The 21,410-nt window shown below is 40.9% G+C and overlaps 3 protein-coding genes across 5 annotated transcripts in view; 2 read left to right on the plus strand and 1 right to left on the minus strand.

Moving 5' to 3' along the window:
• The window catches only part of LOC141908396 (uncharacterized), a 21,708-nt gene extending 5,846 nt beyond the window's left edge, over window positions 1–15,862 (plus strand). The window contains exons 2-7 of the mRNA XM_074798437.1: window positions 10,881–11,045; window positions 11,477–11,662; window positions 12,316–12,507; window positions 13,577–13,756; window positions 13,981–14,085; window positions 14,448–15,862. Of these exons, the coding sequence (XP_074654538.1) occupies window positions 10,881–11,045; window positions 11,477–11,662; window positions 12,316–12,507; window positions 13,577–13,756; window positions 13,981–14,085; window positions 14,448–14,785 (1,166 nt within the window). The 3' untranslated portion in view covers window positions 14,786–15,862. The remainder of the gene's footprint in view (window positions 1–10,880; window positions 11,046–11,476; window positions 11,663–12,315; window positions 12,508–13,576; window positions 13,757–13,980; window positions 14,086–14,447) is intronic.
• Window positions 15,863–15,981: 119 nt separating this feature from the next.
• Window positions 15,982–18,834, minus strand: LOC141908844 (uncharacterized). Of its 3 annotated transcripts, none has more exons than XM_074799070.1 (6): window positions 18,721–18,834; window positions 18,409–18,620; window positions 17,690–17,857; window positions 17,349–17,543; window positions 16,313–16,978; window positions 15,982–16,229 (listed from the first exon to the last, which is right to left on the minus strand). In XM_074799070.1, the coding sequence occupies exons 3-6, from the start codon at window positions 17,808–17,810 to the stop codon at window positions 16,090–16,092; spliced, it is 1,122 nt and encodes a 373-aa protein (XP_074655171.1). In that variant the 5' UTR covers window positions 17,811–17,857; window positions 18,409–18,620; window positions 18,721–18,834; the 3' UTR covers window positions 15,982–16,089. The 3 variants fall into 3 exon arrangements, with proteins under 3 accessions (XP_074655171.1, XP_074655172.1, XP_074655170.1); XM_074799071.1 differs by having other exon boundaries at window positions 18,409–18,614; window positions 18,721–18,749; XM_074799069.1 differs by lacking the exons at window positions 18,409–18,620; window positions 18,721–18,834 and adding an exon at window positions 18,027–18,265.
• Window positions 18,835–19,189: 355 nt separating this feature from the next.
• On the plus strand, window positions 19,190–21,312 carry LOC141908582 (carbonic anhydrase-like). The gene is made up of 8 exons (XM_074798678.1): window positions 19,190–19,261; window positions 19,453–19,482; window positions 19,779–19,931; window positions 20,153–20,313; window positions 20,388–20,483; window positions 20,561–20,621; window positions 20,733–20,911; window positions 21,120–21,312. Exons 1-8 carry the CDS (start codon window positions 19,210–19,212, stop codon window positions 21,225–21,227), a joined length of 840 nt encoding a protein of 279 aa, XP_074654779.1. The 5' UTR covers window positions 19,190–19,209; the 3' UTR covers window positions 21,228–21,312.
• Window positions 21,313–21,410: the final 98 nt, after the last annotated feature.

Below are 21,410 nucleotides of genomic sequence, written 5' to 3' on the forward strand. Positions count from 1 at the left end.
GGGGCACGGCATTGAAGGTACTCATTTGAATCTAAGTCTGTGTACTAAGATTCAAATCAAATAAGACACCGTCTGACGAACCATGGACCCAAACGATTCGTTCCATGGACGAGGTAATCTTATTTCTCGGAATCATCAAGCTAAGACTGGGATATCTGGTTAACCTGTATCATCAGCAGAAACGTAGCTGTATATGTTAAATCATGAATAACGAACATGACAATTCTCCGGACGCGCACAAACAATTTATTAGTTTGATCGTCAGGCTATCAGCTCCACTAGTACTGGTTATAACACGCCTGTGTCACATGAATTACTGAAGTTCTCTGTTAGTTCTTGTTGTAGAAATCTGATTCGCGCAACCTCATCCCACACTCACCCGACACCCACCTCACGCCCTCCCCACACTCACCCGACACCCTCCCCACACTCACTTCACGCCCTCCCCACACTCACCCGACACCCACCTCACGCCCTCCCCACACTCACCCCACACTCACCTCACACCCTCCCCACACCCAAACGGCATTCTTTTATCTCTTCTCTTACACATCAAAAACGTTATTAAAACTCTTTTTGATCATGGTTTATTTTTATCTACACTGAACTATCTAATCTACAGATAATACGGATGATTTGGTTGGTCAGATCTGGTTACACAGTCACGCCTCATGATTGACTAATTTTCCTTTGTTCCAAACCTTTCATGTAGAATATCAAACAAAAATAGGTTTGAGTCAAACTTAAGAATAATGATGAAAATCCAGGCACCCAGTTGCCAAGTCATGACTTAAGGCTGAACCTAAGTAATTAGTTAGATTAGCGGTCGGACTAGGATTGTTTTGGTCAAGATCTAAGGACTATAGCAACAAATTCGGATCGACAATAATAAACACGGTCCGTTATAATTTTATGTCAAACTGTGGTTTGGGTGACTGGCGGCTATTTTAAAATTCTTCATTTTCGAACGTGCAGGAAACCGTTCCTTTCTAATGCCATTATTCACTAAACGCGAACATTTATCAGAGAACAAATCTTACTCAATCAAACTCAAATTCAATGGAAATTCTTTTTAACGCCGCCGAATTCTTTATAACGCCATATTTTTTTTCAGCGGTCCTATGACGTCATAACGCCGGGCTTTTATCATCATACGTATAATTCTTATGTTATGTTTATAGCGGCAACTCCTCATCTAATAACCCGGTACACATCTAATATTCATGTCTGATTCTGTCTTTTTCTACATCGTTTATTTTATTTATGGTCCGTTAATGACTACATATACCAAACCTCACTAGCCAGAGGCGACTTTGATGTCGTCGTAAGTCGCAGCAGTAGAGATTTAATTATGATTTGCGTTGATCGTTTATAACCGTCAAACACAGAGGAACGCGAGACTGCGCCGGTTCGTGTTGTCTCTGCTGTAAACAGTCAGCTAGCTGTACACAGCGCGTATTATCATTTACTGGAAAGATTAGAATTCTTCTTGCTGCAGAAAATCTTCAATCGCTAGAATTCTAGAAGAGAATTCAGACTAAATTGAAACAGCATCTCTCGAAATCAGATTTTAGACATCATGCGTAGCTTTTGATGTTTTCAGACAACAGATTTTAGACTGCAGTTTTCAGACAACAGATCTTAGACTAGTTTTCAGACAACAGATTTTATACGTTCAGACAACAGCTCTTAGACTGTAGTTTTCAGACAACGGATAAGAGTCTTCAGACAATTATATTCAAGGGTTTTAATGTCTAAAAGGAATTTCCAGATGGCGATTCGCTTTCGACCTCAATGAATTACACTGTGAGACTTGTTTTTTAGATGTTTCTCTGAAGCAGTTTCTTCTACTTTAAAGCGATGCATTGTGGGAATACGTAGATAAGTATTTGCATGTTTTTTGAATATCTCCAGGGATTTTATTGCTGTTACTAGCCATACTTCGGCTTGTTCTCGCAGACATCGTTAACAAAAACAGAACTTCCTTAAAAAACACGATTTGCGTAAGAAATTATAGATGGTGGAATCTGAGAGTTTGCGGCTCGGGTTTCACGGATAGAGAGATGGCTTTAAAGTATCAGTTTCGTGTTTCTAACAAACAAAAATCGTATTCTTTTCTGGCAACTTTCAACTCGCGTTTATTCCTGTTCCCTATACAATCATCGACTTCCCATTCATGGCTCACTCCCCACTCTCTCCCTCTCTCTCCCTCTCTCTCCCTCTCTCTCCCACTCTCTCCCTCTCTCTCCCACTCTATCCCTCTCTCCCACTCTCTCCCACTCTCTCCCACTCTATCCCTCCCTCTCCCACTCTCTCCCACTCTCTCCCACTCTATCCCACTCTCTCCCTCTCTCTCCCTCTCTCTCCCACTCTCTCCCTCTCTCTCCCACTCTATCCCTCTCACCCTCTCTCTCCCACTCTCTCCCTCTCTCTCCCTCTCTCTCCCACTCTCTCCCTCTCTCTCCCACTCTATCCCTCTCTCCCACTCTATCCCTCCCTCTCCCACTCTCTCCCACTCTCTCCCACTCTATCCCTCCCTCTCCCACTCTCTCCCACTCTATCCCACTCTCTCCCTCTCTCTCCCTCTCTCTCCCACTCTCTCCCTCTCTCTCCCACTCTATCCCTCTCACCCTCTCTCTCCCACTCTCTCCCTCTCTCACCCTCTCTCTCCCACTCTCTCCCTCTCTCTCCCTCTCTCTCCCACTCTCTCCCTCTCTCTCCCACTCTATCCCTCCCTCTCCCACTCTCTCCCACTCTCTCCCACTCTATCCCACTCTCTCCCTCTCTCTCCCACTCTCTCCCTCTCTCTCCCTCTCTCTCCCACTCTCTCCCACTCTATCCCTCTCTCCCACTCTATCCCTCTCTCCCACTCTATCCCTCCCTCTCCCACTCTCCCAACCTCCTCCTTTCTCCTCTCATCTCACTTGACCCTGTTTCTTTAATCTCCCTTTCAAACTCTCTCCCTGTTTCTACCTTTCTTACCCCTTCTCCTTCTCTGTCTCATCTACCCCCTTGCTCCTTTCATCCTCTCCCCCTCGCTCCTTTCATCCTCTCCCCCTTCTGCCTTTCTTATGGTCTTTCTCTCCCATTGTGTCTCCTTCTCCTTCTCCTCTCTTTCTCTCTCTCTCACTCCCTCTCTCTCACACTCTCACTCTCTCTCTTCTCTTGACTCGAGTATCTCTATCTCACCGATGCCTCTCAGAGAGACAGAGAGAGAGAGAGAGAGAGAGACAGCGAGTAGTTGTCAGTGACAGGTCCCCTGTGTATAGTATAAACCTCTCAGACAGGAGTATAACACACGCTGCAGAAACAATCTTATTAATGCAATATGCATGAATATAATAAATCTAATTGAAGCGCTACTGCTCATCATGCCTGATGCGCTGTGTCACACCGTATTACACCGTGGCACACCGTGTCACACTGAGGCCCACCGTAGCACACCGTGGCACACCGTCTCACACTGAGGCCCACCGTGGCACACCGTCATCCTGTGATCATCCCGATCTCAGCTCAGCCAGTGCCCGCCCGCCTGCCTGGCCGTCCGCCCGCCGGCCTGCTCTCAGCTCACGCCAGTGCTGCCCGCCCGCCCGCCTGCTCGCTATCAACTGTCAGATGCCTGGATGACTGAATATTTAATGCGAATGCTCTTTACACCTGACAACAGCAGCGGAAGCAGCAGCAGCAGCAGCAGCAGCTACCGCGGGCAAAAACAGTAAAATAGAAAACGAGAAAGACTGCTTGTTTATTCAACCATACACAGACACCTCACTCAACCGTGACTTCTAGATCCTTCTTAAATAAACATAGCTTCTTCCATAATCCTCTAATGACGTCATTAATTACCATGGTGACGACATCGTATTCACTATAACCATTATAGAAATTTTGTTTTTTTGCTGCAAATCATTTTTGAACAATTCGATGACGTCATAACGGGATTTTCTGAGTTTAATCTTGGTGTTTATGAAACTGCGACGTTGATACAAAAAATAACAACAATGCGGTTTGAAGTTTTTTTTCTTGAATTCTTGTTCAGGGGGTGGTTCCGGTTCCGGTTCCATATGGATGGCACGATTTTTAAAATCGGCTCCGTTACAGTTAACTTCCGGTAAAACCACTCTCACGTCTGGTGAACGCTTGGAGACGGTTGCTAAGCATTCGGGCGTTAAGTTTAATTGTGTTTGGATGACGTAAAAATCGTCTGAAATGTTTTCCAGAGAGCAGTTAAGTGTTTTTGACGTTTGAAATGGATATTTCTTATTCACGACGACTGATTCTGTTACTGCGTAAATGAAAGACTTGTTTCATATAATCGGGAAACTCAACGGTATCTTTAAACAATTCGAGTTTTCATATCTGAAACCGACATCTATTTCACTGTATCTTTTTACTTTTATGGTTTTTCACATGTAAAACAATGAGGACATTTAGAAATTTTTTGATTCTCGCTGAGACTTTATTTACAATTTCACCTGCCTCGACAGTTGTGACATCTTTACAGGGGAACTGACTCACAGTCGGTCCAGGGTCGAATATGAACTGACAGTTCATTCTTTGATAAATTCTCTCGATCGAATTCTACCATAAACGTGACAATAATCTCCTGCATGAGATAAGACAAGAGTCTGCAGTTGCTTAAGAGTTAAAGTTGAAACAGTGGACAAAATGAAGCGACAAATTTAACCCAATTCGCCTGTTCTTTCCGCAATCCAACGTTTGAGCAACTCATGGACCTGGGCCCTGTTTCACAAAACAGTTGACTCTCAAATCGATTCAGAATTTAATGATATTTGTGTTACTTTGTGAAAATGACCCCCGGGGTGGTGAGTACAGTGAAACTGACCCCCGGGGTGGTGAGTACTTTGAAAATGACCCCCGGGGTGGTGAGTACTGTGATATTGGTATTATGTATAGGAACATTGACGGATTCATGTCGCGTGTTATTAGTGATGAGTCATTAATTACCAGATTAGTCTCTGCGTCTCTGATATCATCATTCACTTGTCTCTCGTCTGCTGCTCGTGCTGAATTCCGGTAACTCCCTGAATTCCGGAATAAATTCTTCTATCCGATATGTAACAACACACTGTGATCACAGTGATCACAGTCACAGTGATCACATTGTGATCACACCCCGACACAGAGACTCACTATACTACTGCATAATTACATCTATTCAATCTCTACATTCCTTCCTCTCCCTCTCCTCTTACATTCCCTTTCCTCTTACATTCCCTTTCCTCTTCCATTCCCTCTCCTCTTCTCTATCCTCTCCTCTCCTCGATCACCTCTGTCAGATCCTATCTCATATGTCTACTCTCTCCCTCTGTTCTCCTCTCCGCTCTTTCTCTCCCTTTCCCCACCCCTCTATCCCTCACCCCCTCAATAAATACTCCGAAGAGCTGTTCAATATCTGAATCACAGAATATTTCAGTCAAATGTGAAAACAATCACTAAAGTCATAAGTTCTTACATGCGCGCAATGAATGGAATATTCTGTAAGCGATAAGTTCTAGAAGTTTCTCAGTAAAAACTGTGTACGGTATTTTTCTGATGTAGTCTCAACGCTGCACTTAGTTTCAGTAGCAGCAGTAGCGGCAGTGCAGTAGTAACGGTAATTCATGAATATGAAATGAGATTCCATCAGTGAAGTATCGCCACCGAGAAATCCCTGGATTTACTGACATCTGATTCCAAAAATATTGCCCGAATCTCCGCAGGGAATCAAAAACCGACGAGACTTTAATGAAATGGTTACAAGCAGAAACTCGAGCGAGGCGCAGAAATTAGGCTAATAGGGGTAGGCGAAAAAGTCGCAGCGACAAACGCCATGCTAGTTACTCGAGGAATAAATCCAAATCGGATTATTATTTACACCGGCTATATTCAATCTCTGCCTCTCCAATAACAACTAAATCCTGATGTTCTCGGGATCAGATTCCGCGCGCTGTTCGACCGGCCGGCCACGTTATATATAGATTAATGATATTCCTTTAGAGTTGCAGATTATAACATGAAGTATTAATACTAAACTTAATATCAACGCAAAAATACATTGAAATTCAGAAAATTACGAACAATATTTTTATCATCTACGTATTATCAAACTAGACTAATATTTATTTACAAGACGGACTCCTCCGCGGTTTAACAGTGGTATTTGTGAGGTAGAGGGAATATTTTGGATCAGCAATGGCGCAGTTTTATTCGTGGAAATCATGAATGAAACCACCGACGCACTCTGAAGAGACAATGACACCTGTCTGACACCTGTCTATCGGGAGGAGTGTTAGTACCGGTCAGTGCGACCCTGGATGGACCGACCCTGGGGGTTAAGATGTTGTAGTTTAGTAAGGATCAGCTCCGGTGGTGTTACTGCTGGTGCTGATGCTGCTGGTGGTGCTGCTGCTGTTGCTGCTGCTGGTGCTGGTGCTGTTGCTGCTGCTGGTGGTGGTGGTGGTGGTGGCGGTGGTGGTGGTGGAGGTGGTGCTGCTGCTGCTGCTGCTGCTGCTGCTGCTGCTGCTGCTGCTGCTGCTGCTGCTGCTGTTGTTGTGTATCGGCAGCATTTTAGTAGTTCATGTTCCTCATTATTCATAGTTATATAATATTGACCAATCTCTTGACAGATGATATTATTGCGACTCGTGTTGATATGTGATCAGAATATGAGACTATATTTTAATAATTCCGCTCTCCGCTAATGTCACACAGTCTGAGATACGTATCGGAGCTATTCTCTTTTTTACTGGTTATTATTGCCTCAAAGGCACGCATGCGCGATATGAAATCTTCGTTAAGTCTTAATTAGTTTTTGTGTTGACAATGTTTAATATCGGCGGCGTCGTCACGCATGCGCAGTCGACGGTGATTAACGATTAAGTGAGACTTTATTAGAAATGATTCATTCTTATGAAATTATTGGTAATTTGGAAATAAACCGCTTTTCGCGCAAGTTATAAATAGTAACATCAGTAAAATTACTTTAATACAGTTAGAACTGTCTGTGGGTTTCATTTGACTGTGGACCCAGTTCCACAGTTGTGTGGGTTTCATCTGACTCTGGACCCAGTTCTACAGTTGTGTCTACCTCCACGGTGGACTGACTGGTAGAATATCCCTGTAGTAGCGGTACTGTGCGCGTAGTACTGTAATGTGAGAGTCTCGTCTCTCGATCAGGTCTCTCTCTCTCTCTCTCTGTTGTCTGTTTACGCGCAGTAAAACATGTCGTTTTCACATCAACTTTGTTTCTTGACACGATTTTCCACTTTCTTCATTCAGTAGCAGGTGCCCGGAACAGGTGCTCGTTGTGAACATTCATCAGATTCAGAATTCATAAACGATAAAAAAAAACATCACCAGAACTGGGTCGAGGGTGTGTGTGTGAGGGGGGGGGGGTCGAGGGTGAGAGGGGCGGGAGTCGAGGGGGAGGAAGGGGAGCTTGTTCAATCTCCGCGTACGGATAAGAATATTATGATTCTGCATTTCTGTATGTCCAACTCACCCAACCGGGCTTTGTTTTTGTAACACTATTTCAATGTTAATGTGAAATGTAAATATCTATGATTTACATCATTTAGAATCTTTCTCTTTGGCCACAAAATTGATTAAGAATGAGTAATCTAGTTAATGTACCTCTATAGAATCATTCGGAAATTCATATTATTCCAGAATCAATTTAAGAGTTGTCGACCTGTGATAAGAGTAAAATTGTTGCTCTATCACCGAGGCTGTAATGATTTTAATGTGAAGGTCCCGGGTTCGAGTCAATGGGACCCTGTAATGATTTTAGTGTGGAGGTCCCGGGTTCGAGTCAATTGGACCCTGTAATGATTTTAATGTGGAGGTCCCGGGTTCGAGTCAATGGGACCCTGTAATGATTTCAGTGTGGAGGTCCCGGGTTCGAGTTAATGGGACCTTAATTACGCCAATTTCTAATTAGTGACCTGTATAAAGGATACGGTGTATTATTTCTGTTGATATATCAGGTTTGAATACAGGTGAATGAGAGCCTCTGTCAGTGTATAGTTTTTACCCGAGTTGAAAGGCGGCTGTGTTTTTTCTGAAGTATATGATCAATATTCCTATTTGCCTTATAGCTATACTTCACTAGCAGAAGATTGATATTAACAGCCAATTCCACCCAGTCCGTTACAGCCGACCGCCTCTGACTCAGTACACCCCACCAGACGTCTTACAAAGCATCTATTTACTCATTCAATTATTACGTTCTACTTCATACAGAAATACCGTTAAACCCGATACAGATGATGTGATCTGTTTGAATTATAGTTTCATTATTTAGAATATTCTACAGCAAAAATAATGTAAGCTTGATATACATGTATATGATTTAATATTCTAACTGAATTCAGCAACAGCAGCTGCAGCAGCGAAAAAGCAATACTGTTGCGAATTTATGAATTTGTAAATTCTATTTCTCTGGGAATTAGTAGAGGCGGGAGGGGGTGGGGTGGTCTGCTTATAGTACCGATTTACTAAATAATTCGACTATTTTATAACAATCAAATCCGGCAAACAGTAAAACTGTATATCTAGGAATATAAACTGGTTTTTATGGTCGCTGTGGGGTTTTAAACTATATTTCTCATAGAGCAGCATCAGTATACGTCGACCCTAGAGTGAAATTAAAACAAACCTCTATAAACTAGGTTCGTTTAGTTCAGAACCATTTACGGACAGACTGAATTATTGCCTGTTTATATATCGACGTGTGTTACTGGATCTATTTGGTCCTATCCAACAGGTCCACACTAACAAATGGATATCAGCTCCGACTTGTGAAGTCTATACGCCGGGTTCTCGTGGGTCCTCGTCCTCCAGGTCTATTCGGTCCGATCCAACAGGTCCACACTAATTAGTGGATATCAGCTCCGACTTGTGAAGTCTATACGCCGGGTTCTCGTGGGCTACATTTCTATCCAGTGCTCATCATACATCTAACATTCTAATAACGTCTTCGTGTGATCTTAGATACGATTATGATAATTGGGTTTAAATAAGTTTAATAACAGACGTATTTAATTTGAGAATCGTGGCGATTTACGTAGGTGAATTTACCCGATGGGATCTAGTGATTAGTATGCCGTGCTGTGATACTCTATAAGATGAAAGTGTCTATTATTGAAATTGGTTGCGTCTCGCGACTGGAGCGGTGCCTCTCTCGCCCCCTCTCTCGCCCTCTCTCACCCCCTCTCCCCCTCTCACCGTCTCATACATCTACAAACTACTAAAATGTCTATAACTTGAATATTTATGCGTTCGTCTGTTGAGAGTTCAGAGTCTGAAGCTTTCACTGATCTCTCTCATCGCCCGGTATAAAACCATTAACGCTGTGTTACAAATAACAATTCACTGGCTGTAATTGTGACGTAACAATCTCCATCCCTCCCCTTTCCTCCTGCAGTTACAATAACACCCCCCCCCCCTCCTCCACCCACTGTATAAATACGTGTCTCATTTATATAACTACAACGACGTAGCCGGGAAATTTCCATTGTAATCTATTTCCTTCTCATCTCCTCTCTCCTCTCTCCTCGCTCCTCTCCCCCTCCTCTCTCCTTCTATATCTCTCCTCTCTCCTTTTTTCTCTCTACTCTCCTCTCTCCTCTCTCTCCTCTCCCCTCTCCTCTCTCTCTCTCCTCTCACCTCTCTCCTCTCCTCACTCCTCTCTCTTCTCTCTCTCCTCTCTCCTCTCTCCTCTCCCCTCTCTCTCCTCTCTCCTCTCTCCTCTCTCCTCTCTCCTCTCTCCTCTCTCCTCTCTCCTCTCTCCTCTCCCCTCTCCTCTCCTCTCCTCTCTCCTCTCTCCTCTCTCCATCTATCTCTCCCTCTATATCCCTCCTCTCTCCTCGCTCCTCTCCTCTCTCCTCTCTCCTTCTATATCTCTCCTCTCTCCTTTTTTCTCTCTACCCTCCTCTCTCCCGTCTCTCCTTTTAAAACATGCAGATGACTTCACAAACTTGACTAATACAAATTTTCCGAATCGTTTTAGATATTTCTATGTAAATGAAGATGTTTTTTTTGCGTCGCTTTAGATTGGATCGTTCCCGGTATTCCAGTAATAATCTATACACGGATCTATTGAGAGTATCTTATGGAGATCTCTGAGATATTTGATGATTCGCGACCAACCGTTTCTCGCTACTTAGAGATAAAAACGGAACTTCGCATCTATAAACTCATAATATTCGGATATATATTCGGATATATATTCGGATATATATTAACGGTTGCCGATAGATATGAATACAGTGTCGCAGTCAGATGAAATGTATATCGATGGATGAAATGATGTATGTTTTTGTCACGCAATCTGAACACGCAATATCTCATCCTCTGCACTTACATAGAGAGAGACTTCATCCTCGCCTGCCAGGGACAGTGTGTTAGTGTTTATCAGCACAAATTACTGAGCTCTGAACTTCCGAGCACCCACCTCCCCCTCCCCCACCTCCCCAGCGCGCGAGCCTTCAACAGATCATTCAAAAATGACGATGATTGATGAAATAACTGGTGCCTATGATATGTTCATTCTCGGTTTCACATTCATCTGTTCAATTCATTTTGTCTCTTATGAATTATTTTCACGCTGTCAAAAAGGGCGGCGGATCTAGGACTTTTCAAACGGGCTGGAACTGGAAATTTGACTGGGCTACTTTTTGGTTATTGGCTTCAACCATCGGAGATGTGTGTGGGCCATCCCCAACAAACACTCTAAAATACGAAGTGAAGTTTTCCTGGCTTCTTGGGGCGCATGTAATTTCTTTGAAAGGGTGCACCTTTAAGAGCGTGAACCGGTCCTAAATCCGTCTTTACTATCATCTTATCCTGAATACTGTTTTACACATCTTTCGTTACAGAACCAGTACCGGAACCGTCTGCGCCGGTGGCCTTGAACTTCCATTCGGCTAATGTGACGTACAGTAGTTTTAACGTGACGTGGAGGAGACCTCACAAACATTACGGAACCAGTGACGTCAAAGATTACATTCTCCATTACTATCTTACTAAAGATACCAACGATGGTAAAACTATCCAATATTTTAACTGAAACATTTTCTAGATACCGTATTTCAAAAAATTATCTAAACATCAAACAACATCAATTATATATATATATATCAGGTGTAATGTATGTATCAGGTATCAAGATTTAAAACACATTTTTAATGAAACTGATAACTATTTTAGCTCAAGGGAATATTGTATTTTAAACTATTTGTAACGTTGAATATTTTTCTGTAAAGCGCTCCGAGTCATTATGAGATTTTAGCGTTATATAAAAATAGATTTTATTATTATTATCATTATCTTTATCATGATAATTGTTATTACTATTATCATTATTATTATGGAATGGGTTTTTAGCTTCCTACAAAATATGAGATGAATTCTATTTCATATATGTTTTAACGGATGACGATTGTAATTTCACGTGTGTTGTTTGTTTACACAGATACATTACATCACCGTGTTTTACTGGGAGCCAATGAAACGTGGTACGTGATCTCTGAAGTGAGATCGGGAACCAGCTATTCGGCACATCTCATCACCAGATTCGCGGCGAATTCGAGGAATCCATCGCTCACTTCTATCACTCGCAATATCGATGTTCTGACGAAAGGTTTTGGACCCGATCATCGTAAGTAACGAGAGTTGAATCGATATAGAAAATTGAAATTGAATAAATCTTGTATTCGATGATTATAACATATTTGATACGGATGTGTCTATAGACGATCAGGGCGATTTAGAAATATCAATTTCAAGTTAAAAGTATCGTAAACATCCGTATGATAGATATCTGCTTCATTACATAGAGTAAACTCTACTTTAGAAGACAGCTTTTTTGGAAGATTTCACCGAGTTGAGAATCAGGGAACTCAATAGAATTTAAGGGAAATAGAAGGTCTTTTGATCTGTTGAGTGGTTTCCCGGAAAACAGTCCATTGTATGCTGAAGAAACCAATTTCTTAGAAACTTCAGAAATTTTCTTATCTAACCTGAAATAGAACGATAACCACACTCAAACGTGGTGAACGGATAATACGATAAAAACCTACTATCTACAGATTAAAAGAATTTAAATACAAGAATTTATTTATTCAATCTAAAATATATAGAATACACGATGTTCTCACACCTGCCGATGATCTCTAGGGTGAGATCGAAACGTCGTGTATTCTATATATTTTAGATTGAATAAATAAATTCTTGTTTCTAAATTCTTTTAATTTGTAGATAGTGGGTTTTTATCTTATCAACTTGAAATGTTTGTTTGTTTGTGTTTTGTAGCGTGTCCCTGTGACGCTCACGGGGCTGTGAATAAGTCACTATGCGACCAGGTAACCAGTCACTGTATGTGTAGAAGCGCTTACGAAGGAGCCCACTGCGAGAGATGCGTTACCGGGTTTTACCGCTTCAGAAATAAACCGTGTCAACCGTGTCCGTGTGATAGGAATAAATCTACCGGAAACTGTACTGTCCGTGAGTGATCTGTGTTTACTTAATACTTACCTAAAAACTTCATTATAGTCTTTATGAATACCATAACACGGGAGAGAGATGAGGAGGGTTCAGGAGAGATGGGGAGAGGAGAGAGATGAGTAGGGTCCAGGAGAGATGGGTAGAGGAGAAGAGTTTTGAGGGTCCAGAAACGATGGGGAGAGAGGAGAAATGTGCATTTTTCTACAAAGAATATAAAACCTTTAATTTAAATAAAACTTTCAATTCAACCTTATTCAAATAACCGTGAATTGAAACGTTTATAAGGTCAGGTCTCTCATTCCCTCTCGATGTCTCTCTAGCTCAAATAAACTAAAGTCAATATTGCTGCTGAAATTTAGTTTAATCACACGCCGCACACGGTGTGCTGTGTGTGCCGTGCGGTGTGCCGTGTGCCTGTACACCCCGTGTCTAGGTTTCAGTCTGATTTGCTAATGGGTTCGTAAACACTGAAAACTAAACTAAATCAACAACAAATCATTAACGATGAAACATTGAATTCTGTGATATCAGGATATAATACAGACCTGTTACCTGCATTAGATACAACCCCCTCTCACCCCCTCTCTCTCACGCCATCCTCCTCTCATCCCCTCTCTCTCTCACGCCCCTATCAAACCCCCTCTCTCTCACGCTATCCTCCTCTCACCCCCTCTCTCTCACGCTCCTCTTATCCCCCTCTCTCACGCCCCCTCTCTCACGTCCCTCTCAAACCCCCTCTCTCTCATGCCATCCTCCTCTCATCCCCCTCTCTCTCATCCCCCTCTCTCTCACACCCCTCTCTCTCACGCCCCTCTCTCTTACGCCCCTCTTTCTCACACCCCTCTCTCTCACACCCCTCTCTCGCCCAGCTCCACGCTCTTTGTCTAATACCGTATTTGACTCAACAGTTCGGAATCAATTCAATATTAATCCTATCTCAGAGTTAGATCTAATCTGAAACTCACTGACACTAACTGGATCCAGTTCGTGGTATAACTACTCAAACACTAAACTGTAGAACTGGATCTCAGGTTTATATGACATGTTTTTTTCTGGTGTATATTTCCAGTAAACGTTGGTAAATCTCGACAGATTGTTGAATGTCACTGTTTGGGAAAAAGAATCGGACAGTTTTGTCAATATTGCGACAACGGATTCTACACGAATAAGACATCGCATCAGTGTTTTAAATGCGGCTGTAACGGAAACGAGAAACTCAATTCGAATAAATTATGTAACTCAGTAACAGGTATAGAATTCAAACATTCTCAGTGCAGGCAACGAGCCGAGCTTTTTGAGGGGCGGTTCTATATTTCAAGAAAATGGGCACTGATTCCGATACCATATACACCCCATCAGTTTTATAGGTGACAAAAATTGACACCTATAAATCTAATTGGGTTGCAAAATGAGTCGTAGACTGGTCTTAAAGTTGTTAGATCGGTTATAGAAGTTGTTATGTTTTTGTTTTAGGTCGGTGCTACAATTGTAAGTTCAACACGACTGGATTCCATTGTGGTCGGTGTCTGCCTGGTTTTGAAGGAGATCCGATCATCGCTAAAAACTGTTCATTAATAGGTACCAAATATCTATAAATCGGGCTCTAATTAAAGCTGATGAATTATATATAAAACCCAGCATTTTTACCGGTTTAAAAATTATAAAAACGAAATTCACTTTAAGATTGAAATGAAAATGATTAGTGTACAATCAAATAATGTTCATGATTTTGAAAATAAAAACAAAACGAAACCTCTGTAATCGAGGTTCAAGTTTCATAAATAGTTCGAGCTAAAAACGGTTTAGTTTGAATTGCTTCGAAACAAGGCGTTTTAGTTTAACTTTGTTGTAAAACTGGATCGTGAAGGGCGGTAACCAATAACGAACAGTTCATCAGAGTCCAGAATTTATTACAATATTTTTAATGCTTGTATTTATAGATTACCCGCACAGAGTTCGACACCCGACACTTGCCGAGAATAAGAACGTAGTAATGGGTGTAACAGCCACATTCGGTAGCATACTGCTTATTATCATCTTCATAATCGGGTGTAAAAAATATCACACGTGGCGTCGCTGGCAGCCGCAGCCGTTCTGGACAGTAGAACTGAAAGATGACCACGAGACTGTGTCGTTCTCCTCGATGGTAGAACAGGACTATCAGAATGTCGACGCCGCTTTGTTGATAGATGATGTTAATTACTATGATCGTGGTTTATCAGGGCAGCTCCGAGTGGGCAGTCCGGAGCCCGTTTCATACAACTCAATTAATGCGTAAAACATGTATGTGAGAATCGGACTGAAGAGAGAGGAGATGATGTGGGTTGGGCGAGGGGACCAGGGATGCCGGGTGGTAAAGGATCCGAGCTGCAGGGAGGCGGAGAGGTCTGCAGTCAGAGAACCTCAGCCGGGCTGGGGATGCAAATTACCAGGGCTGGCTGAGTCTGGGCCTGCGAGAGGAAATCTGGCTGGGATAGGGGAACTATATTTGGATTAGAGGACCTGGACAGGGGTTAGTGATTCAGGAATAGTCGTGTTACATGATTTGTTATCAGAGAATGATAGCGGGTATTGTTCCTCGCCTGACTGGTCACCAGTCACCCACACCTGACCGGTCACCAGTAACCCACACTGACCAGACAAACCTACAAACCCAGTCAGTCACCACAGGTGTATGGTCTGGTGGTTAGCATGCTCGGCTGGCATACAGGAGGTCGCAGGTTCGAGTCCTGCTAGGGTTAGGGTTAAATTTGAACTAGGGTTAGGGTTACAGGAAGTTAGGGTTACGGTAGATACAGATGATTGGGTTAGTGAACAGCTAGCCTAAGGGTTACGGCCTTAGTTAGCGCGAGAGTTTTGCCCAAGCTAGGTTTGGCCGTGAAAATTTTGAAATATTTTCTAAATCTCTACTTATGCTTAACTGAGCCCGGTATTGGATGTTTCTGGATTTCTGACGAGATTCTTTAAACGTATTTATCTGATTTTTATAAGTAATATTTTATATTGTGTCACAGTTGTTTCTACATAACATCAGTGTCTATGAGACCATTACTAGAATATTTAATTAGTCTGATAAAGTTAAGGCGCTGAGCCCGGTCTTCCAAAAGATTCCCGATCTAAATCGCATTCCATTTACTTCTTTATCAAGACAAATTAATAATTGAATTAATTTATAACATGGTCAAAAAAGTATCAACTAAATTGATTATAATTTGATTTAATCATAGAAATTTTGCTGAGTTTCTGGATGATTCTGGATGGTTTTTATTTTTTATTTGATGTACATAAATATGTCGCGCATTTTGTTAAACTGTGTTCCAAAGATAAAAAGATGTTGTAAGTTAAATGATATGATGTTGAGAATAACAAGAAATTTTATATATAATAAATTCCTGTTGTTTTTTTAATGAATCGATGAAACACGAGGCTGTTCCATGTGTAAGCATTCAATCGGAACGATGAGACATTTCTCCTTCGAAAGTTTTTGAAAATTTATTCAACTAATTTAAGAAACCGCACAGCGAGTACCGGGCGCATGCTTAGAGTTTAACATGTTATATCGACTTTTTCCCGGTGCTGAATTTATTTCTTCTCCACCCCCGCCATCTTCTTTCTGCTATTCCTTCGCCGACAACAGGCGACAAAAATGGCGGCCATAAACGTCATGATCAACATAGTCGAACACGTGATCAATATTATCCAATCGTCGCCGTCGGAGCTTCCTGAGGAAATGAAAATCTTATTTGAATTGAATTTTTTCGAATCGTCAAAATTACGATAGAAATCAACAGGTGGAAATGAGAACCTTTTATCGGCTTGCTATTGGTCGAATGAACGATGACGTCATCGTCATAAACATACATCCGGTAATCGTAGACGGCGCTACTGTCAGCCGGAAGTAGTAAGTAACTGATGGGCGTGGTAAAGTTAAATGATTGACAGCTGGATTCGTTATCGTGGTTACACAGCAAAAATTTGATGACGTGATTATCATTGTTCCGTAACGATGGTAATTCTACAGTAACGCCACCTGTCGTCGTCTGAGTGACTTTGATTCGTTTAATCCACCGTAATATTCCATTTATACCTGAAATAGGAAATAAACGGATATATGATGACGGATATCTGATGTATTTACCTGGATGTAATAGTTTAATTTTGAAGTCAGTAAATCCTATTTGATTCTGTATAAGACACGTGTAAGACCCGTAATCGTGTACAGATACATTCATCACTCGTATCGTCCATGTTTGATTCTCCAGTTTCATTTCGAACCGACATGAATCCAGTAAGTGATCCTGTATCCCACTGTCCGCTGCGCATGACATGGTCGTACGTAGATCCCGTTTTTGGGTATATTCCATATATTTCAAGTTCGTTCTAGCTTCATATTTCACGCTAAATTTTGCACTCTTTCCCTCACGAACGACTCTTTTCAACTTGGATTCTTCGTATTTAATTGCCGGGGGACCTTGAAAATAGATGAAATAGATTAAATATCATTAGTCCCATTCTGACCGCTAGGTGGCGCTTACATAAATATTCTGTGTTCTTTGTATTTACGATTTTGCCCGCTAGGTGGTGTTCACTTGTAAATGTAGTTATGAAACTGACCTCTAGGGGGCACTCGCATTAATAGTAGCTTCCCAGTTCTTCTACTAACATGATTGTTGTTTTTTCTACCACTAGGGGGTGTTCATATGCACTGATAGAAGAACTATATGTCATGGGATATAATGTTCATTCTGGCCACTAGGGGGCACAACACAATACATACAAATCGATTCATCTTAACGTGGTAAAACTACAGAAAATTCCGATGTAGATGGCGCTACACGTACCGTTACAAGAAGTAAGGAATGTTCCATATAAGGAAATACAATAAACGCGGACGATGATGAATTTTTGAATTTTTCCGGCAATATTTGTCTTAATGCACGAATACCAGGCGTCATGTGACCCATTTACTGCTGGAATTACGACATTCTTCATTCTGCCTAACGATTCAGGGGCTCGAGTTAACATTAACCCTTTACCTGCAACAAGCGATAAAATCATCACCTATAAAAACCACAGATACTATCACTTATACAAAGTAAAGTCATTATAAATTTACCAAAATGGTTTTGTGGATTTCATTTTTTTAGTTATTTAAACATTTTTATGATTAATGTCTACGAACCTTTCACCCACTCGTATGATATCGGTTGGGTGACTCCGGGACCATCTCCGTCACATTTCAGAACGAGTCTAGTTCCTTGTTTCACGTACAGATTCCTACCGTAATCACTCGTCTTAAACATGCGATGAGTTTTCGGTTCGTAATCAATCTCCACACCAGATGGCGCCACTGATGACAACAAATAACATCGAAAAAATAAAATACATTCAGAAAAGAAATGTTTTAACTGATTTATGTTGACCTTGAATTTGAAGTCTAAATTGTTTGTCAGTAAATTCAGATAATATTCTAAATAATTCTAGGATCTAACAGGAAACTATCTGAATGCGAGTTTTACCTGTGACGTTCAGTCGATTTACTCTGGTGAATACAGTATTGTTGTACGAACACATCCAGTTTCCGGAATGTTGCGTAGTAACGCTTTCGATAACAATACCGTACATATCACCTTGAAACCAGTTACAACTAGCGCGGATTTCACTGTCGCCATAGTAACCAATCTTACGACCCGTTACATAAAAAAGGTTACATGTTTTGTATTAGATGATTATTTATGTTTGCGGGCTAATTGTGTTTTGTTTTAAACCCAGCGGCCAGTTGCAAACATCATGGCTCAGATTTAAGACCAGTCTCGGGCCATTTTGGTTCTACAACCGATCTAATAAATTAAGACCAGTCTCATAATTTAAGACCACTTTTTTGGCGAGTTTTGAACTTACGTTACAGTTATGTTGAGTAAGGTTGAATTCCTGTAGCACATTGTTATCGTTGCCTAGGTGAACTACCTTGATGACGTCACCGCAGAAACTCTCCGACGATATCACGTGACATCTCAGATAGAGGGTTTTACCGAATGTAACTGGACTATGCGTGAAATGGATGGTCATTTGTGAAAATGGTTTTAGACATGTTTCACCAGTTACTACTGTACCTACAACATATACTAGAGCTGTAAAAAACGGTACCCAGACCTTTTCGAACTGTTAGGGGAAGCCCCGGGCAAGCACGCAATTAATCCACCAATAACTTACCAATGGATAGAATTCCAATTAGATTTATTTGGATAATCCAAAGCATTTTACTTTATTTCATCTCTGTGAACAAACTGACGTTGACTGTGCTGTGTTTATCAGCAGGCTGAGTTTATACTGAGTGCTGCATCGAATTCATCAGTATTCAGGTCATTTCACTATTTCCTCAAAACACGTTATATAAAAATACGTTGCAAACGAATCGAATGCAACAGGATATTTCTGCGAATTACGTATAAAACTGTAGCGAATGGTGTGAGTGGGCTGGACCCAGTTCCACAGTTGTGCGGGTTTGCCTCTTAACTCTCTGGACCCAGTTCCACAGTTGTGCGGTTTACCTCTTAACTCTCTGGACCCAGTTCTAAAGAAGTTGCGGGGATTTCCCTATTATTATCTATATATATATCTATATATATATATATATATATATAATATATATATATATATCTTGCACAGTGGAACACAGTCAGTGATCATATCGCCACCACGATGTTTCTAGCTCTTTTTCTCTTTCTTCAAGTCTTATTTGCCTTTTCTTCGGGTGAGATATCAGTTTGTTTTTAAGATTGGTGGTATATTTGGTTAGATATTATGTGATCTTACCTTTTTATTTGGTTGTTTGAAGTTTTGTAGAATTAGAAATATTTGGGATGTTTACTACCGCCCCCCTCATCTTCGATTGCATTTACTTGATATTAACTGTATTTTTATTCTTATACCTATTTTCAACAGGTAGTGAATGGAAGTACACTCATGATCACAGTAAGTGAAAGTTTTACTTTATTCAATATACATCGCAAATATAGAATATCAAAATAAATATGAGTTTTTGTAACTTCATAATCGAAGCTACCCTGAATGAGCTGTACATTCATGGTTTAAAGACCTCTTAGTTCAATATCGGAATTTGTCAAATGATTCAAGGTTCAATATTCAATCGAACAATTTAAATCAAGTCTTAAAACCTTAAACCACTTTAGGTTTTGCACTAGAAGTCTCAACTGTTGAACTGTAGGCCCAGGATTCTATGAGTATAAACTGTTGTTGCCTGATTTTAGAACCGTGGCACGAGGGACAATGTGAATCAACGGATAGACAATCACCGATTAAACTCGTGCAGACTGGTCAATGTGATCCGCTACTTCAACCGATTGTCATCAAGAATGGACATTCGAAAGTTTATCTATCAGTCATCAATAATGGCCACACCTGTAAGTCAATGAACACTAACTACAATCAAACTAACATTTTGAAAAAGAAATGGTGAAATCTTTTATTCAATTATGAAAACGGTTTGGTCGATTCTTGATATGTTATCGCTTGACCGGCTAAATTACAATTTTAATTCAATCTTTTAAAGAATTCAAACGACTTTTATTTTCAAACTGTAAATCTTACAAAACGATGAGATATTGTTGTAATTTTGATACAGTGCAACTACAAGCGATACCGGGACAAAATCTGAATGATGTTACCGTAAATATAGACGGCACTGTGTACCAATTAAAAAAACTTGATTTCCACTGGAGGGGCGGCCCGAATTGTGCTCAAGGATCCGAACATAAACTCGATGGAAAATTCTACGATGCCGAAGTATTTTAAACCTCAATAATTCATTGTTATTTGTCTGAATTCATGTTTGAATCGCCCTCTATGTATATTCTTAGCTTCACATGGTTTTCGCTGATCCCGATTCGGAGGTTGATGGTGTTCACGATAAATACGCAGTTCTCGGATTCCCCATTCGAGCGAACCGCAAGAGGGTACACATTCGATTACCTTGAATTTGGCGAAAATATCTTTGAACAGGTTCTTCTAAAATTTGCATTTCTGTTTACAGGATAACCACGCGTTCTGGGAGATATTCAGTGTTGGATTATCAACTCTTCAATCTTCTCAAGGTTTGCTATTTTCCTGTCCGCGAATAAAAGCGAAGTCAAGCAGCGTTTTTCAGGTTTCCTTTGCCAGGGTATAATGTAGTTCTATTGTTATTGCTCTTGCTGTATTTACAGTTGATAAAGCTCATTCTCATGGAAACCTCCCCGGGCATTGGATAGAAATAAGTTACATCATCGACAACATCAATATGGGCAACTACTACAGATACGAGGGTAGTCTAACAACGCCCCCTTGTAGCGAAAATGTGAAATGGACAGTATTCCGAGAGCCGTTAACAATGTCACCTCATCAGGTAAATATAATAGGAGAGTTGGGAGTTCCGATCCCTATTAAAACAGCAAGTCTCTCCGCTGAAATAATGAAGGCTTATATTTCAGATGAAATAAACTAAAGCTGTTACGTGTCGACCCGTTATATATATAGAACATAGACACGGATTTTATTCTAAAAAAAATAGAACAAATCGTTGTGAAAATCCGTTTAATTTTATGCATTTTCAGTTGCGTCAACTGCAATCTTTGCCGGTGATCGGTAGAATTGGAAACTATCGCGAAGCTTTCGACGCTACCGCGGACAACAAGGTTGAATTTAGTTGCGTCAAGAAATAAAACTCTCTAGAAAATATTCCGTACAAAAATTCGATAATTTTTTGTTTTAATTGTTAATATTAATCAATGTTTTAAATCCGTTCTGGTTTACGGGAGATTTATTTGTGTTCAATAAATACTAAATTCAGTAATATCATAAAGATTTAATAGTTTTTTTGACTGTATCGTAAGAAAAGGACTCGA

The sequence above is a fragment of the Tubulanus polymorphus genome, chromosome 7, assembly GCF_964204645.1.
Source record: "Tubulanus polymorphus chromosome 7, tnTubPoly1.2, whole genome shotgun sequence".
Taxonomy (NCBI): domain Eukaryota; kingdom Metazoa; phylum Nemertea; class Palaeonemertea; order Tubulaniformes; family Tubulanidae; genus Tubulanus; species Tubulanus polymorphus.

Bases quoted from the DNA above. Each gene is read 5' to 3' on its own strand.
- LOC141908582 (XM_074798678.1), top strand. From the start codon at position 19,210: ATGTTTCTAGCTCTTTTTCTCTTTCTTCAAGTCTTATTTGCCTTTTCT. The intron at 20,314-20,387 runs GTATTTTAAACC...GTATATTCTTAG, and splicing joins GAAAATTCTACGATGCCGAA to CTTCACATGGTTTTCGCTGA. The intron at 20,622-20,732 runs GTTTGCTATTTT...CTGTATTTACAG, and splicing joins AACTCTTCAATCTTCTCAAG to TTGATAAAGCTCATTCTCAT.
- LOC141908844 (XM_074799069.1), bottom strand. From the start codon at position 18,132: ATGTACGGTATTGTTATCGAAAGCGTTACTACGCAACATTCCGGAAAC. The intron at 17,858-18,026 runs GTAAAACTCGCA...TGTTGTCATCAG, and splicing joins AAATCGACTGAACGTCACAG to TGGCGCCATCTGGTGTGGAG. The intron at 16,979-17,348 runs GTACGTGTAGCG...TCTATTTTCAAG, and splicing joins ATTCCTTACTTCTTGTAACG to GTCCCCCGGCAATTAAATAC.